The following is an 18,349-nucleotide window of genomic DNA, read 5'->3' on the forward strand; positions in this document are numbered from 1 at the left end:
GGGGGGGTAGAGACACACATGGGCATGGCCTCAGCTGCACTGCTAAGGGCCCAACACACCCCAAGGGCCCAACACACTGTCCTTTGGCATGGCCTTAATAGAAACACAGTGATGGGGAGGTACAACCACTTTACACACACAACAGCACATGCACACGCACGCACAGCCACTCATGCAAACACAAAAAGACACACAATTTGCTGAAGAGTGTGTTTTGTGAAAGCTGAAGTTGGTAGCCATCTTCGACATCATGGTCTTTTTTTTTTTATAGCTCTTTACTGTTTGCCTTGTCAGTCTGGGTTTGTTTAGCTTATGTCCAAAGCAACAGAAACCAAAAACATTTATAAGCCTCTGGAAAATACTCCTGGACCACCTGAAGGCACCACAGACTCTGGGCTCCTTTAAAAACTGGCCTAAATATTCTTCTCTTTAGGAAGGCCTACAGTTGATTTACCTGTGTTCCTTATTGTCCCCGTCCCTTGTCAGATGCGTTCTTTGTGTCAGTAGCCCGGTCTAGTTGTGTCCTCTGTCTTCCTCTCGTTTTTATTATTTTAATGCACTTTGAGACTGTTTTTAAATGAAAAGTGGATTATGAATTAATTGTATAATAATTATTATTATAAACCGCTTGTGTATGCTATTATAAAGTGTTATAACATTCTGGTAATCTCTCTTGCGTTGGGTGTCAGCGTGAAGCCCCCTACACAGGAATGCAGCTTCCTGTTCAGATAGCAATGACCCCCCCTGTCATCATTTGGCCCATGCTTTAGTACCATGGAAGACAGCTGCTGGTGCTAGAGAGAGAAAGCGGGACTCCCTAAATACGTCACTTTGATAAAGCTACGACTTTTCACAGCAGGTTAGGAAAACTTATGCAGCAGGTTAGGAGAAATTATGTAGCATGTTAAGATAATTAGGTTAAGTAAGGGTTAGGGGAAATGTGCTTTTATACTGTTATGAAGTTACTTGTATTGAAGTGGCGTGTTTTTAGGGCGTCCCAGAGAAAGCTCTGGCCTGTGACCTCGGTCTTAATCCCCACCATTCACTAAGTATAGGGGCCTATTGCAAAAATGTTCTGCCATCAAGTTGTATGTGTTTACAGTGAGAATGGGCCTTGGAAGGCAAAATCCAAATGCTACATCAATTGTAATCAATAGGAGCTGCAATGCTCAAGGAAAGGCAATATATATTCCATACCGTTTTCCCCCCACAATCCAAGGATAGTAACTGGGACCTGGTGGATAGAAAGAATGAGTGAGAAAGAGAGAACGTGAGAGAGATAGAGAGAATTCTAAATTATAGAGACCGAGCGAAAGAGAGAGAGAGCGAAAGAGAGAGAGAGCGAAAAAGAGCGAGAGCGAAAGAGTAAGAGAGTGAGAGAGAGAGTGAAAGAGTGTGAAAGAGATAGAAAAAGAACATTCTAGAGACCGAGCGAATGAGGGACAGCGAGGGAGAGAAATAAAAGGGGATGTAAGAGAAAGGAGCGAGCTGGAGAGTGAGAGACTCACCAGAGTGGCATTATGTTCATGTACCAAAAGCTATTAGCATGGTGGGAACGTGGACTGCAAAGCCTCTCAAAGATATGTTAAAAAAAGTGAAGAGAGGAGCTTTTTGAAAGCCCCAAAGGTATTACCATTTAAATTGACTGGGTTTAGGTTTGGTCCTTTGTGGGGAAGAAGGGGGAGGTGCGAGGTTGAGGAGCATACTGTACGACAACAATAGCTATACTTGCTAGTTAGTTTCACACACCGATTTGTCCAGTGCTTGACTTGGGCAGGAGCTCATCGGAGCCGAGTACCGGCACCTCAAATTTTCTACTGCTTGAGCTTCTGTTCCTCTGACAGAATATTAGCTCAAAGTATTGAGCACCTAAATATAAAAAGTACCGGCACCCAAAATGAGTACCGGCTCCTTTTGCAGTCCAAGTCAAGGACTGGATTTGCCAGAGGTAACATTTCGATGACAATAAGGACAAAGAGGTTACTGAATTTCACCAATGCATTTGACTTTACAAGCACATACAGTCAATGACACTTAGCATTTTTCCCCAGCATGTTTGATGCACATTTAATGAACATTGGCTTGGTGAAATGTTTCTTGCCACATTTCATAATTTACTTATGTGTCCTATTCCCGACATAAGACAGGAAGCCTGCTCCAGTTTCCAGGATTTCCGTCTTCTACTGGCCAGATGTTGCTACATTTACACACATATCACTATTTTTCATGCTTCAAATAAATATTGGGTTGGTTTGGATAAATTGTGTTTTATAGTGCTCTTGAGTTGCGCAGCGGTCTAAGGCACTGCATCTCAGTGCTTGAGGCGTCACTACAGACCCCCTGGTTCGATTCCAGGCTGTATCACAACCGGACGTAATTGGGAGTCCCATAGGGCAGCGCACAATTGGCCCAGTGTCATTGTACATAATATTTTTTTATCTTTACTGACCTAGTTAAATAAAGGTTAATAAAAAAATTAACTAATGTATCTTTTTCTGGACATATTCCAGACCTTGATTAGTACATCTGGAGGCAATGTTGAAGTATTTAGGAGAAATTGTTCAGGGTAGCCGCCGAGAATAACATCGATGAATACACAGATACAGTGACTGAGTTCATCAGGAAGTGTATAGGAGATGTTGTACCCAATGTGACTATTAAAACCTACCCAAACCAGAAACAGATGGCAGCATTCGTGCAAAACTGAAAGCGTGAACCACCGCATTTAACCATGGCAAGGCGACTGGGAATATACAAGCAGTGTAGTTATTCTCTCCGTAAGGCAATCAAACAGGTAAAAGCCAGTACAGAGACAAAGTGGAATCGCAATTTAACGGCTCACACACAAGACGTATGTGGCAGGGTCTACAGTCAATCACGGACTACAAAGGGAAACCCAGCCACGTCGCAGACACCAACATCTTGCATCCGGACAAGCTAAACACCTTTCCCCGCTTTGAGGATCACACAGTGCCACCGGCGCAGCCCGCTACCAAGGACTGAGGGCTTTCCTTCTCCGTGGCCAACATGAATAACACATTTAGGCGTGTTAACTTCTCTAGGGTAGGGGGCAGCATTCGGAATTTTGGATAAAAAGCATGCCCAAATTAAACTGCCTGCTTCTCGGGCCCAGAAGATATGATATGCATATAACTGGTAGATTTGGATAGAAAACACTCTAAAGTTTCCAAAACTGTTAAGATAGTGTCTGTGAGTATAACAGAACTGATTTGGCAGGCGAAAACCTGAGAAAAATCCATTCTGGAAGTAGTTTTTTTTTTGGTTTTGTAGTTTTCTATTCAATGCCATTACAGTATCCATTGACTTAGGACTCAAATTGCTGTTCCTATGCCTTCCACTAGATGTCAACAGTCTTTAGAAATTGTTTCAGGCTTGTATTCTGAAAAATGAGGAAGTAAGAGCAGTCAATGAGTGGACCCTAAAGTGTCACAGAGCTTTTTCATGCGCGCGACCGAGAGAGTGCCTTTCTTGTTTACCTTTCATGTTGACGACGTTATTGTCCMGTTGAAATATTATCGATTATTTAGGCTAAAAACAACCTGAGGATTGAATATAAACATCGTTTGACATGTTTCTATTAACTTTACGGATACAATTTGGATTTTTTTGTCTGCCTGTTTTGACTGCGTTTGAGCCTGTGGATTACTGAAGAAAACGCGCGAACAAAACGGAGGTTTTTGGATATAAAGAGACTTTATCGAACAAAAGGAACATTTATTGAGTAAATCAATGTCTGCTGAGTGCAACCATATGAAGATCATCAAAGGTAAGGGATTAATTTTATCTCTATTTCTGACTTGTGTAACTCTTCTACTTGGCTGGTTACTGTTTGTAATGATTTGTCTGCTATGTTCTCAAATAATCGTAAGGTATGCTTTCGCCGTAAAGCATTTTTTAAATCTGACACCGTGGTTGGATTCACAAGAAGTTAATCTTTAAACCATTGTAAAATATGTTTTGTTTTCTGAATTTCTATAATGAGTATTTCTGTATTTGAATTTGGCGCCCAGCAGTTTCACTGGCTGTTGAAGAGGTGGGACGTCTCACATACCCAAGAGAGGTTAACCCTCGCAAGGCTGCCGGCCCAGACGGCATCCCAAGCCGCGTCCTCAGAGCATGCGCAGACCAGCTTGCTGGAGTGTTTACGGACATATTCAATCTCTCCCTATACCAGTCTGCTGTCCCCACCTGCTTCAAGCTGCCCACCATTGTTCCTGTACCCAAGAAAGCAAAGGTAACTGAACTAAATGACTATTGCTCCGTAGGACTCACTTCTGTCATCATAAAGTGCTTTTAGAGGCCCATTAAGAATCATATTACCTCTACCTTACCTGACTCCCTCCTAGACCCACTTCAATTTGCTTACTGTCCCAAAGATCCACAGACGATGCAATCGCCATCGCACTGCACACTGCCCTCTCCTATCTGGACAAAAGGAATACCTATGTAAGAATGCTGTTCATTGACTACAGCTCAGCCTTCAACACCATAGTACCTCCAAGCTCATCATTAAGCTTGAGGCCCTGGGTCTCAACCCCACCCTGTGCAACTGTGTCCTGGACTTTCTGACGGGATGCTCCCAGGTGTTGAAGGTAGGAAACAACATCTCCACTTTGCTGATCCTCAACACTGGGGCCCCACAAGGGTGCGTGCTCAGCCCCCTCCTGTACTCCCTGTTCACCGATGACTGAGTGGCCATGCACGCCTCCAACTCAATCATCAAGTTTGGAGACGACAACAGTAGTGGGTTTGATAACCAACAATTACAAGACAGCCTACAGGGAGGAGGTGAGGGCCCTGGGAGTGTGGTGCCAGGAAAACAACCTCTCACTCAACAGCAACAAAATAATGGAGCTGATTGTGGACTTCAGGAAACAGCAGAGGGAGCACCCTCCTATCCATATCGACGGGACGGCAGTGGAGAAGGTAAAAAAGCTAACAGTGCCTCGGCGTACACATCACTGACGATCTGAAATGGTCCACCCACACAGACAGTGTCGTGAAGAAGGTGCAACAGTGCCTCTTCAACCTCAGGAGACTGAAGAAATGTAGCCCCTAAAACCATCTCAAACTTTTACAGATGCACAATTGAGAGCATCCTGTCTGGCTGTAATCCTCGCCTGCTGCGGCCCGCAACCGCACGGCTCTCCAGAGGGTGGTGCGGTTTGCTTAACGCATCACCGGGGTCAAACTACCTGCCCTCCAGGACACCTAAGGCATCCGACATCAAAGGAAGGCCAAAAAGATCATCAAGGACAACAACCATCAGATCAACTGCCTGTTCACCCCGCTATCATCCAGAAGGCGAGGTCAGTACAGGTGCATCAAAGCTGGGGCCGAGAGACTGAAAAACAGATTCTACCTCAAGGCCATCAGACTGTTATATAGCCATCACTAACAGTCTTCCACCCGGTTACGTAACCCTGCACCTTAGAGGCTGCTGCCCTATATAGATAGACTTGGAATCACTGGCCACTTTAATAATGGAACACTACTCACTTTAATAATGTTTAAATAATGTTTACATACTGCTTTACTCATCGCATTTATATATATATATATATACTGTATTCTATACTACTGTATTTTAGTCAATGCCACTGACATTGCTCAACCTAATATTCATATATTCCTTAATTCCATTCTTTTACTTTTAGATTTGTGTGTATTGTTGTGAATTATTAGATATTACTGCACGGTTGGAGCCAGAAACACAAGCATTTCGCTACACCCACAATAACATTGCTAAATATGTGTATGTGACCAATAAAATGTGATTTGATTTGAAATTGTCTGTCTTTCTTAATCTTTTGACATTAAGTAAATGTCTTTCCATTTTGACAAAGAGGTGCCAATTGACTTGTAGGCTATTTCTAAAATGTCAAAAAAAATATTATAAAAATGCATGTATTAATGTCTACATTTCTGTTTGCCATGTTTATTCTATTACAGAGACGTTAATGCATACTTTAAAATTATAGTTTGTGAGCTAAATTTAAAAATCAAACATGTAAAAAGACTACAACATTTTCCTTAAAGTATCATTTTTGGAAAGTACTAATGTTACTGTACCCACTTAAAGAAACAAATACTTAAAAACTGAATTTTGTCTTTGAAACATTTAAATGAAATACTGTAGAATTCCATGAATTCCTATGGAGGACTGTTTTCTGAGGAGTGCCAATATGGCCGACCGGTAGCTTCACAGCCTCTCAATGGCCAATACATAGCATAAGCAATCCAGGGTTAATATACAGTGCATTCGTAAAGTATTCAGACCCCTTGACTTATTCCACATTTTGTTACGTTACAGCCTTATTCAAAAATGGATTAAATTGTTTCCCCCCCCCCCATCAATCTATACACAATACCCAATAATGACAAAGCAAAAACAGGTTTTTAGAAATGTTTGCAAATGTATTAAAAATAAAACACGGAAATATACATTTACATAAGTATTCAGACCCTTTACCCAGTACTTTGTTGAAGCACCTTTGGCAGTGATTACAGCCTTGAGTCTTGGGTATGACGCTACAAGCTTGGCACACCTGTATATGGGGAGTTTCTCCCATTTTTCTCTGCAGATCTTCTCAAGCTCTGTCAGGTTGGATGGGGAGCGTCGCTGCACAGCTATTTTCAGGTCTCTCCAGAGATGTTTGATCGGGTTCAAGTCGGGGCTCTGGCTGGGCAACACAAGGACATTCAGAGACTTGTTCCAAGGCCACTCATGCATTTTCTTGGCTGTGTGCTTAGGGTCGTTGTCCTGTTGGAACGTGAACCTTCGCCCCAGTCTGAGGTCCTGAGCGCTCTGGAGCAGGTTTTCATCAAGGATCTCTCTGTACTTTGCTCCATTCATCTTTCCCTCGATCCTGACTAGTCTCCCAGTCGCTGCCGCTGAAAAACATCCTCACAGCATGATGCTGCCACCATCATGCTTCACCGTAGGGATGGTGCCAGGGTTCCTCCATACGTGACGCTTGGCATTCAGGCCGAAGAGTTCAATCTTGGTTTCATCAGACCAGAGAATCTTGTTTCTCAAGGTCTGAGAGTCCCAAGAGGGCTGTCATTTGCCTTTTACTGCAGAGTGGCTTCCAGCTGGCCACTCTACCATAAAAGGCCTGATTGGTGGAGTGCTGCAGAGATGGCTGTCCTTCTGGAAGGTTCTCACATCTCCACAGAGGAACTCTGGAGCTCTGTCAGAGTGACCATCAGGTTCTTGGCCACCTCCCTGACCAAGGCCCTTCTCCCCCGATTGCTCAGTTTGGTCGGGTGGCCAGCTCTAGGAAGAGTCTTGTGGTTCCAAATGCCTTCCATTTAAGAATGATGGAGGCCACTGTGTTCTTGGAGACCTTCAATGCTGCAGAAATGTTTTGGTACCCTTACCCAGATCTGTGCCTTGACATAATCCTGTCTCGGAGCTCTACGGACAATTCCTTCAACCTCATGGCTTGGTTTTTGCACTAACATGCACTGTCAACTTGTATAGACAGGTGTGTGCCTTTCCAAATCATGTCCAATCAACTGAATTTACCACAGGTGGACTCCAATCAAGTTGTAGAAACATCTCAAGGATGATCAATGGAAACAGGATACAACTAAGCTCAATTTCAAGTCTCATAGCAAAGGGTCTGAACACTTATGTTAATAAGGTTTTTCTGCAAATGTATTAAAAAACAAGCATTTCTAAAAACCTGTTTTCGCTTTGTCATTATGGTGTATTGTGTGTAGATTGATATGAATTGATATTTATTTAATCCATTTTAGAATAAGGCTGTAACTTAACAAAATGTGTAAAAAGTCAAGGGGTCTGAATGCACTGTACATCATTGGTTGTGATCAATGATGTGTATAAACCCTAAGATGTCTGCTTGGTGGCTTCTAAACAGCTCCCGTCATTGATTGTTACTTGTTACTGCCTGAACACATGGCCTGACTGGCTGCTTTGATGGCATGGTTCACATTCCACTGATGCCAAGCTTTTAGTTTACGTCCTCACAATTCACAGCCACTCAAAAAGAGGTTGTGATGTGAAGTATGATGTGAAGTATGATGTGATGTGAAGTATGATGTGGCGGGAAATTGCGGGATGTTGCGTTGTGCTCTACTTTTTTTCCTTCAATTTGACTGTGCGTGTGTGAGAGCATCAGTGTGTGTGTGTGTTTGTGGGGTCTGTTGGTGGGGCCACTGCGAGGTCAGCTGTGTTAAATCACTTCACTGAGGTGTGAGAAGAGATCACAATGCCCTGGCCAGCACTCAACCTCATCTTGAACTCCATGGTCGTTTTACGGTTACCCCCCCACCCCTCCCCTTGAGCTCCGTTAAAGGCCACATTGTTTTCCGCCGAGGTCAGCCCCGGTGCCATTCCAAACTTTAAAGCAATCAGGAAATGTAACTCAGGCATTTTAAAGGGGGACTCAATGGAACAGGTTCCTCTTAAAAAACACAGCCCCTCTCTCACTCGCTGTCTTTCTCTCTCTCCTCCATTTTATTTTCTCTTTCTGGTTTGTGAAAAAGTCTCACCCTTGTAAAGGGATTGTTTTCATAGAAACAGATGAGGGGAACTATAACAATACTACACTGTGCCAGTTCAACCAATGAATCAATACATCAAAGCTCATTGGCTATAAGTGCCTTGCGCATTGTCAATATGAGTAGTGATTGGATATCGTGAAACATAAGCCGATTTAAGACATTCCTATAACTAATTTCAGTTTGTTTATACATTTCTTGTGAATTGAAAGGAATAATGTGCAATTACTGATTACACAAAATCTGTGCACAATGCATAATTAACTATTTTTTCTTATACTGTAATTAAACGGTACCATTGTATAGGTATTTTAACTTCCTCCTACATCAGAGTACCCAATGTCCTGCCCGTCTTTCTTTCTTCCCCCGATCTTCTCTCTCTGTAATCCTCTCTGGTGTACTCCTGGCTCTCAGCTCACACTGAAACAAAGACCCCCTCCCATACTGGAGAAGACCCCTTCCCCCCCCAGGACCCCCTGGGAAGACCACAGAGCCCAGATCTTAAGACATTATCCCAAGTGTGTCCTTGTAGCCTGACGTCATTAGCAATAGGTCAGCTGCAAATGTGTTCATTAGATGTGTCTGTGTGAATAAAGATATGTTTCGATCAATTCAGATGTGTCTGTGTGAATAAAGATATGTTTTGATCAATACAGATGTGTCTAGTGTGAATAAAGATATGTTTGATCAATACAGATGGTGTCTGTGTGAATAAAGATATGTTTGATCAATACAGATGTGTCTGTGTGAATAAAGATATGTTTTGATCAATACAGATGTGTCTGTGTGAATAAAGATATGTTTTGATCAATACAAGATGTGTCTGTGTGAATAAAGATATGTTTTTGATCAATACAGATGTGTCTGTGTGAATAAAGATATGTTTGATCAATACAGATGTGTCTGTGTGAATAAAGATATGTTTTCGATCAATACAGATGTGTCTGTGTGAATAAAGATATGTTTCGATCAATACAGATGTGTCTGTGTGAATAAAGACATGTTTCGATCAATACAGACGTGTCTGTGTGAATAAAGACATGTTTTGATCAATACAGACGTGTCTGTGTGAATAAAGATATGTTTTGATCAATACAGATGTGTCTGTGTGGATATAAGATATGTTTTGATCAATACAGATGTGTCTGTGTGAATAAAGATATGTTTTGATCAATACAGATGTGTCTGTGTGAATAAAGATATGTTTTGATCAATACAGATGTGTCTGTGTGAAAAAGATATGTTTTGATCAATACAGATGTGTCTGTGTGAATAAAGATATGTTTTGATCAATACAGATGTGTCTGTGTGGAATAAAGATATGTTTTGATCAATACAGATGTGTCTGTGTGAATAAAGATATGTTTTGATCAATACAGATGTGTCTGTGTGAATAAAGATATGTTTTGATCAATACAGATGTGTCTGTGTGAATAAAGATATGTTTCAATCAATACAGATGTGTCTGTGTGAATAAAGATATGTTTTGATCAATACAGATGTGTCTGTGTGAATAAAGATATGTTTTGATAAATACAGATGTGTCTGTGTGAATAAAGATATGTTTGGATCAATACAGATGTGTCTGTGTGAATAAAGATATGTTTTGATCAATACAGATGTGTCCGCCATTTAGGCATACAGTACCAGTCAAAAGTTTTAGAACACCTAATCATTCAAGTTTTTTAAAACTATTTTTGACATTGTACAATAATAGTGAAGACACATATGAAATCATGTAGTAACCAAAAAAGTGTTAAACAAATCATAAAAAACTACCTCATGAAGCTGGTTGAGAGAATGTCAAGAGTGTGCAAAGCTGTCATCAAGGCAAAGGGTGGCTACTTTGAAGAATCTCGAATATAAAATATATTTTGATTTGTTTAACTCTTTTTTTGTTTACTACATGATTCCATATGTGTTATGTCATAATTTCTATGTGTTCACTATTATTCTACAATGTAGAAAATAGTAAAAATAAATAAAAACCCTTGAATGAGTAGGTGTGTCCCAACTTTTGACTGGTACTGCAGATGCAACTTCATAGAATAATGGTGCATCTCAGAATTATACCTATGTTTTGTATTTCCCGAAGTCGAGTCATGTTTCTACGAAAGCATCAGAAGATTCTTTCATTTTCCCTTCTGAAATTGCACTCAATCCCAAAAATAAATAATAATAATATAATGAAAAAGGTGTTTAAAAACAGTCATGTTAGCGCTCACTAAAGGCCACTACACACTTTACTCAAACTCAGCAATGGAATGTTTTCTGCTTACAGTAGTTCTATGTAGTTTTGTGCGGCTCAAATTTTGGAACAAACCGTACATCTGTCGCTCTGTTTTGCCTAGGGTGTGTAGGGCCCTTAAGCGTTAAGACTTCCTCATGTGGGAGTGCACACACCAGAATGTACAAGTTCCAAGTGTACTACGCACTAAATGTGTAAATGTGACAATTCAATATCTTGTCAGTACTGATTGTCACTCTAGTATGTTGCCAATTTTTTCTTTCCTATCTCCTCTAGAATCCTCCCTTCTTTGATCGTTGATCAATTGCTCTCCAGCAGGAAAGGAAACAGCACCCATCACGCACGCATGCACGCACACACGCACGCACAAACTCATCCGTTTCCCTTTGAGAAAATAGGAAAATTCCTCATTCCAAAATATGATTGAATTTCCCTCGACAGTGTGTCCTTGAGGAAACAACAGGAGAAAAGGGAACATGTCTCGCTCCGAGTCCCAGGTTTTCCTCCAAACATTAGCCCAACCATTTGGTTAATGCTTTAAAACACAAAGTAGAAGACTAGACTATTGTTTGATTGATTACGCCAAAGCAAGAGCTCACCGGGATAAAGGTTCCAATAACATTAATAATTATGCTTTCCTCTTAATGTTAGCCCAACCATTTGCTTAATACTTAGTTGATTCAATCCAAAGTAGAATACTATGACTGATTATGCCAAAGCAGGTGTGAGTCAAATCAGGCGTTCACCAGGATCAAGGTTTTTTACAGTTCTATCAGTAGCATGAAAGATACTGCTTCATTGGTTCTCAATGGCCAAAGACAATGGGATGATTCATTGATATTCGTGCTACTGTCTGTTCAATAGGCTACATTGATGAGTGAGGAGTTCTTCTAAAAAACAAGTCCTTTGTTTTGTCATGTTGACAGATGCTCTCTGTGTGAAGAAGGGTGGGTGTTGGTGGTCGGGGGAGGTGTGTGTGTCTGTGTGTGCGCTTGTGTGTGTTGGTTCATCAGCTTGGGTCTACAGTTTTGTCCACACACACAAACACGCTGGTTGCTAAACCAAAATAATACCTCCCCAACTGCTAACCCTACACTAATACATCACATTTTACTAGAGCCTACATTTAGAAATCTGAACTCTCCATATACCTCACCCTCGCCCCCACCCCTGCTATTGATCTTCACATAATCCTAATTACCCCCCCCCCAATTCCAAAAGAAAAAACCCTTTACACACTGCCGAGTCAGCCAGCCCAGCACCTTCCCATACCCAGCAGAGAAAAGATTAAGATGAAAGACTACATTGTATTAACCCTCCTACCCACATTGACAAAAGCAGCTCTCGCATTGGCAAGCTGCTGGGAGAAAGGTATTCTACAGAGGAGAAAGACAGAAAGAGATAGTAATGGAGAGAGATAGAAATAGAAAGGAAGAGAAAGAGAAAGGAAGAGAAAGTAGCAGAGAAAGACCGAAATAGAGAGAGATAAAAAAAAAAAGGAATGAGAGGGAGATATCAGAAGGAATACTTCACAATGCCCACGGGAATTATAATCTACAATCTATTCTTATGGCAACCTCACCATGGTTGTTAGTTTTGCTCACATTCACTCTCTGTTTTAAATAGCCCTGGGACAGGGAGCTCCTGTAAACGCTAGCCCCTGTCAGGAAGGAACCTACAAGATGGGATTGTAACAGATAGAGGCATGGGAGGCAATGAGCTTCACTTTGGTAGGACAAGAGTCAAGAGATTATGATAATGTGTGGGAGTGAATTAAAGAATGGATGGATAGAAGGATGGATGGACGGATGGAAGGGTGGGTGGATGGATTGATGGAGAAATAAATGTAACCAAGCACTATCTATCAGTCAGAGACGTAACCATTAGGCAGAAACAAAATGGTGACATGCTAACAACCCACTTAACCAATCCAAAACATGTTACTGATTGCTCTTTGCATCAGAAAATGAACACCACCAAGCTTCCATAGACTACAGCCACTGAGGCCCTCTCCTAAAACACACAACGATGGAAACAGATTGTCATAACAAATCCATTCTGATATACGACTCCTTTGAGATAGATTATTATTGTATTTCATGAGGAAAGAGAGATCGATCAATTAAATCAATCAATCAAATGTACGTGCAAAGACATTTTTAAATTAGCCGTTGTTTCAAAGTGCTTTGCAGAGGAAGTACTTAAGTCGAAGCTGTGCATCAGAAAGAGACAGCCAGATGAAGAGGGAGAAAAATAAGGAATATAAACTAGTCATTCACTTATCCATAAGCTCATGCGTGCTTACAACCCAATAAGAAAGGTACAGGGAATATACAGCAGATATTATAGCAGAAAATACTACACAACAAGCTCGACCAACACTGGTCTAAGAAGGATCCCCACAACTGCCTGCATCGCATGGGTGAGCTACCATTTTCTATCCATGATGTACTTCTATGCTTTTACATTAAAGTCATTTAGCGGACACTCTTCTCCAGATCAAATTCAAATCAGGGCATTGATCAGGGAGACTTTTGCAAGTCTACCATGTACAGGAAAGACCTTGTGATTTCCTCCTGATAATATATGCCTTTTAGCAGACACTTTTATCCAAAGCGAATTCCAGTCATGTGTGATATATTATTTACGTATGGGTGGTCCCAGGAAAACCAACCCACTATCCTGTCATTTCAAGCTGCATGCTCTACCAACTGAGCAGGGGTAAAACATGGGGTCAAATATGGTGAAACAGGGGAAAGACTGTATTCTGAGGAGAGGGCACTGAGAGGTTGGCCCAGCTGTGAGTCCCTCAATAAGGCCCGGGGGATTTTACAGGGCTCTGTGGAGCCAGGATGACCCCGGGCTACCCCCGCACACACCACACACACACACACACACACGGTAGCACCACGTAAACACTGCCTGTGTTGCCTACACAAAAACCTTTTCCAGATGGGCTGCACAGACACAGGCCGCAAATAAACTGCTCCCTCTCTCTGTATTCTTCTGTCCTTCTCTCTCTTTCCCTCTCTCACAAACTCGCTCTCAAAAAAGTCTGACATACATGTGTGTGTTAATATGAGCTAATGCAGGTCCTGTGTGGCTCAGTTGGTAGAGCATGGTGCTTGCAACACCAGGGTTGTCGGTTTGATTCCCATGGGGGACCGGTACGAAAATGTATGCACTCACTACTGTAAGTCGCTGTGGATAAGAGCATCTGCTAAATGACTCCAATGTTAAATGTACTATAGACACAATCACAAAATCTTCCTATCTCCACAGTGCCAAGCCCCACCCCCCAAACACACATTTTTGTTTAGCTCAGCAGAAAATCTCCACAGCAGCAGTTGCAAATCTTTTGACAGTCATCACTAAGGGGCTTTTCTTATCCTGACATACTGTCGCACGGATAAGGTAATGCTACTGCGGAAGCTACCGGAATGTTGACAGAATTCTAACAAATCCTCTTACCACAACAACAGTTTTACATTATATTTCCAAATTTGATTAGGAAAATGGAATGACTGACCATCCTAAAATTCTAAATCCAAGATTTGGTTCAAATCTACAGTTCACAAGAAACAAATCACAGTTTTCCTACAGACAACTATAGGCCCATTCTCTAATACCAGATCGAAGTTCACTGAAAGCCATGATAAAATCGTCAATGGTATCAGATACAAACACAAAACAAGCTAAATCATTACTGTTTAATGTCCTGTAGTCTCAATCTCCTTAAGAGCAACACATCTACCCCCTCCCTCTACACACACACACAGACACATGCATATACACGCACACAACACACACCCATACCTTCCCATGTATCCATTTCATACTGGTCCTAGTCTGCCAGTGAGTCTCCTGGCCACCATCCACACTGGTAGCGCCGTATAAAATATATTTGAAATATATATAAAGCCACTATATCACTGTTGATACTGCATCCTCCATGGCAGATTCGGCTTCATGACTCCTCTAGGTGCTTTTACCCTCTCTATATCCCTCTCTCTCTGTTCCTCTCTCTCGATTTCTTTCTATTTGCTTTCTCTTTTTGTTTCTTGCTCCTTCCCTCTCTCTCAGTCCTTCTCTGATCAGTTCTCTGAGGTCTCTGTGGCTTTCTCACCCCTGGCCTCGGCAGCTAGGCCGGCCCCCGAAAGGAGGAGGGGGTGGGGTTGGGAGTGGTGGGGGAGGTTTACAGGCCAGTTAGTCATGTGACCTAGTGGACCCTAGTGGGTCACGGCTTGGGTCAAAACTCCAGCATTTATTTTGAGGAGGGGTGTGGTGTGCGAGTGTGAGTGTGAGTGTGAGTGTGTGTGTGTGTGTGTATGTGCGAGAGAGAGAGAGTTTTTATTGTTTATTTCACTTTTGGTTATTATCTACTTCACTTGCTTTGGCAATGTTAACATATGTTTCCCATGCCAATAAAGCCCTTAAACTGAATTGAGAGAGAGAGAGGAGGGGAGTTGGTTATCTGAGTGGTATTGATAACCCTATTTTCTCTAGAACAATGCCCCACCTTCACCCAAATTCCCTTTTCCCCTCCCCCGTTCCTCCTCCCACACTCTACTTTTTACCTTCAGAAGGGGGCTTGGAAATGTGTGCGTGTGAGTGCTTTAGGCCAAACTAGAGACCAACAATCAACACATTGAGTCATTAGCGAACACACGATGATCGACATCCAATGATGTGTAAATAGCTTTTTAATTAAGTTTAATGACGGCTAAACACATATTACCTAATTCTGCTAAACACATATCAACTAAACCTGCCAATGTATTTGGCCAATCATGGTGAGATCGTAAATTAAGTCTACAAAGAGTGTTATTCAAGAGCTATCCTTGTAACGTTTAGATATGACTGCACTGCTGGAGCTAGAAACACAAGCATTTCACTACACCCGCAAGAACATCTTCTAAATATGTGTATGTGACCAATAAAATGTGAGTTGAACTACTATCAACACACAGACACACAGAGACACTTCTCCAGTAGGTAAAGCCCAACGTTACTGTCAACCCTACTGTCTTGAACTTCTATACACCAGTCAACCACACTGATAAGAAAGGCATTTCACCGTGCTTGACATTAAAACCTTGAAAAAGAAAGACTTTCCATTAAAATGCAGAGAGAGAGAAAGAGGCTCAGGAGGAGAACAAGAAGAAAGGGAAGGAAAGGGGCTAAAATGTTTTGAATGTGACACTGGTGACAAAGACAACCGCTTATTCTGCATTTCCCGAAATAATCCATTGTGCATGACGTGCATAGTCTTGGTTCGATTCCTTTTCACAACATTTCTTTAGTCATAAATATGTAAGTTAATGACTCCAAACTACAGTACTATGGATATTTAGAAGGCTGCTAAGCCAAGAATGTAATGTTATGCCCAAAATGTAATGTAATGTAAAGCCAAAAATGTAATGTAAAGCCAAGAATGTAATTTAAAGCCAAAAATGCAATAATTTACAGATGTTGTCATTCAACCCACCAAAGTTCTTCATGTTAAACATAAAGACTAATGGACATGTCACAAAATCAAACAATGGTAATCTTTTTGACAGTCGTCAACGAGTTTTGAGCGGCAGGGGGCCTAGCGGTTAGGAGCGTTGGTCCAGTAACCCAAAGGTTCCAATCCCTGAGCCGACTAGGTGAAAAATCTGTCGATGTGCCCTTGAGCAAGGCACTTAACCCTAATTGCTCCTGTAAGTCGCTCTGGATAAGAGCATCTGCTAAATGACTAAAATGTAAATGTGAGTCGATGGTTATAATTCAAATATGTTTTGCAGTGGTGGTGGCAGTATGTCAAAAGCCACACACAGTACACAGCACCATTATGCCCCACTAAAAGTATCTGATTGATTGATTTCTGAAGGATTCCAATCCCCCTCCTTTGTTATAAAACCAAGGATCAAATGAGTTTGAAGATTACTATTGTCCCTTTGTATGTGCGTGTGTGCCTTTATGGATTCATTATGGGGAGCGGTATAGTGTGTGTGTGTGTGTCTCTGCGGAGGCGAACCCTCGGTGGGAGGCCAGCTTAGCGCGGGTGCTCTGTGTTGTCGTACTGGAGAACCGCCTGACCTTAATTAACTCATATTTAATTAATCACAAACTCCAATGACGACCCCCACCATATGTTGCAGCGGTAACAGATTAACAAGGGGGAGAGTCTCGTTAGCCGAGGCATCTCGTTAACAAACAAGAATCATTGCATTGGCTTTCCCTCCACAACTTTCACCCTTAACAGTCAAATCAGATTTCTATAAGCCCAGTGAAAAGGTTTAGGGAAAGAAAACTATTGGATGAATAGCAGTGTAAAAAAACTGCAATTTACCCTGCATCAAGGAGACATTTCTACTATGTTCCATTCCTTTGTGATTCTGAGTGACATTCATAACAACCTTTGTGCATATTCTGTCGGTCTATTCAACACATTTGTGATATTTACTCCCTTTACCCCACTAAAGCTCATTTGTTTTAATTGGTTATGCATACTCTCTTCATAATGCATTATAATGCACGACATAAGCTCTAATAATGCATTTTGCCTAGCTCAAAAGGCAGTTTAAATGTCCTTATAATGCATTATGAACAGTGTATTCATAGGAAGTGTCTCATTTTCATTAATTTAGCCTCTTCTTTGACCAGTGCAAAGGCTTGGGCCCTGTTTGAATACTATGAGAATGCATCCTTCCTCCCTTCCTTGAAGAAATACCTGATTTGACATGGCTGGCTTGGTGAAAGCTATATGATAGAAGAACTGTTGTGTTATATCAGCGATTACATCAAGGAATGGGAGGAAGGAAGGGTGTGTTTTTATCAAACAGGGCCCAGGGCTGGTTTGGTAGGTCGACGGAGGGTCATCTCTTCCTCCTAGAACCCCCAGGAATGCTTCGCTAGCTAGCCTGCCTCACTGTCACGGATGAAACAACGCCAATGCCCCACAGGCCACACTTGACCCCGAGTGACCGCCTCACCCCAGCCAACAATGACAAACAACCTGACCTGCCATTCAGAATGGTGACCTTGAAAGTGATAGTGGAGGGATAATACCAGGGATTGTCCTAATGTGAGTGTTCCGTCATTCAAAAAAAGGGACACGTTTAGTCAAACAGACAAATCAAATAGCCACCATTATAGATGTAGCCACCATTATAGATGTAGCCACCATTATAGATGTATAGATGTAGCCACCATTATAGATGTAGCCACCATTATAGATGTAGCCACCATTATAGATGTAGCCACCATTATAGATGTAGTCACCATTATAGATGTAGCCACCATTATAGATGTAGCCACCGTTATAGATGTAGCCACCATTATAGATGTAGCCACCGTTATAGATGTAGCCACCATTATAGATGTAGCCACCATTATAGATGTAGGAATCCTCATTGCCCACCCTCCAACCCCCCTCCACCCCCTCTTCTCCCTCCTCCAACCCCCCTTCCATCCCCCTCCAACCCCCCTCTCCATCCCCCTCTTCTTCCCTCAACCCCATTCCCAATCCTCCCTCCTCTCCCAGATACATCTTCCTACCCTTCCTAA

At 41.8% G+C, this 18,349-nt stretch overlaps 1 protein-coding gene across 4 annotated transcripts in view; it reads right to left on the bottom strand.

The window, feature by feature from the left end:
• LOC111961901 (nuclear receptor subfamily 6 group A member 1-A) overlaps positions 1-18,349 on the bottom strand; it is a 192,484-nt gene that overhangs the window by 20,809 nt on the left and 153,326 nt on the right. Inside the window, exon 1 of one of the 4 annotated variants that reach the window (XM_023984549.2) lies at positions 14,615-15,616. The exons of the other annotated variants lie outside the window; for them this stretch is intronic. Coding sequence (XP_023840317.1) covers positions 14,615-14,630 — 16 coding nt within the window. The 5' untranslated portion in view covers positions 14,631-15,616. Of the gene's footprint in view, positions 1-14,614; positions 15,617-18,349 lie in introns of those variants that run through there. 4 annotated transcript variants of the gene reach the window in all.

The sequence above is a fragment of the Salvelinus sp. IW2-2015 genome, linkage group LG4q.1:29 (assembly GCF_002910315.2).
Source record: "Salvelinus sp. IW2-2015 linkage group LG4q.1:29, ASM291031v2, whole genome shotgun sequence".
NCBI lineage: Eukaryota > Metazoa > Chordata > Actinopteri > Salmoniformes > Salmonidae > Salvelinus > Salvelinus sp. IW2-2015.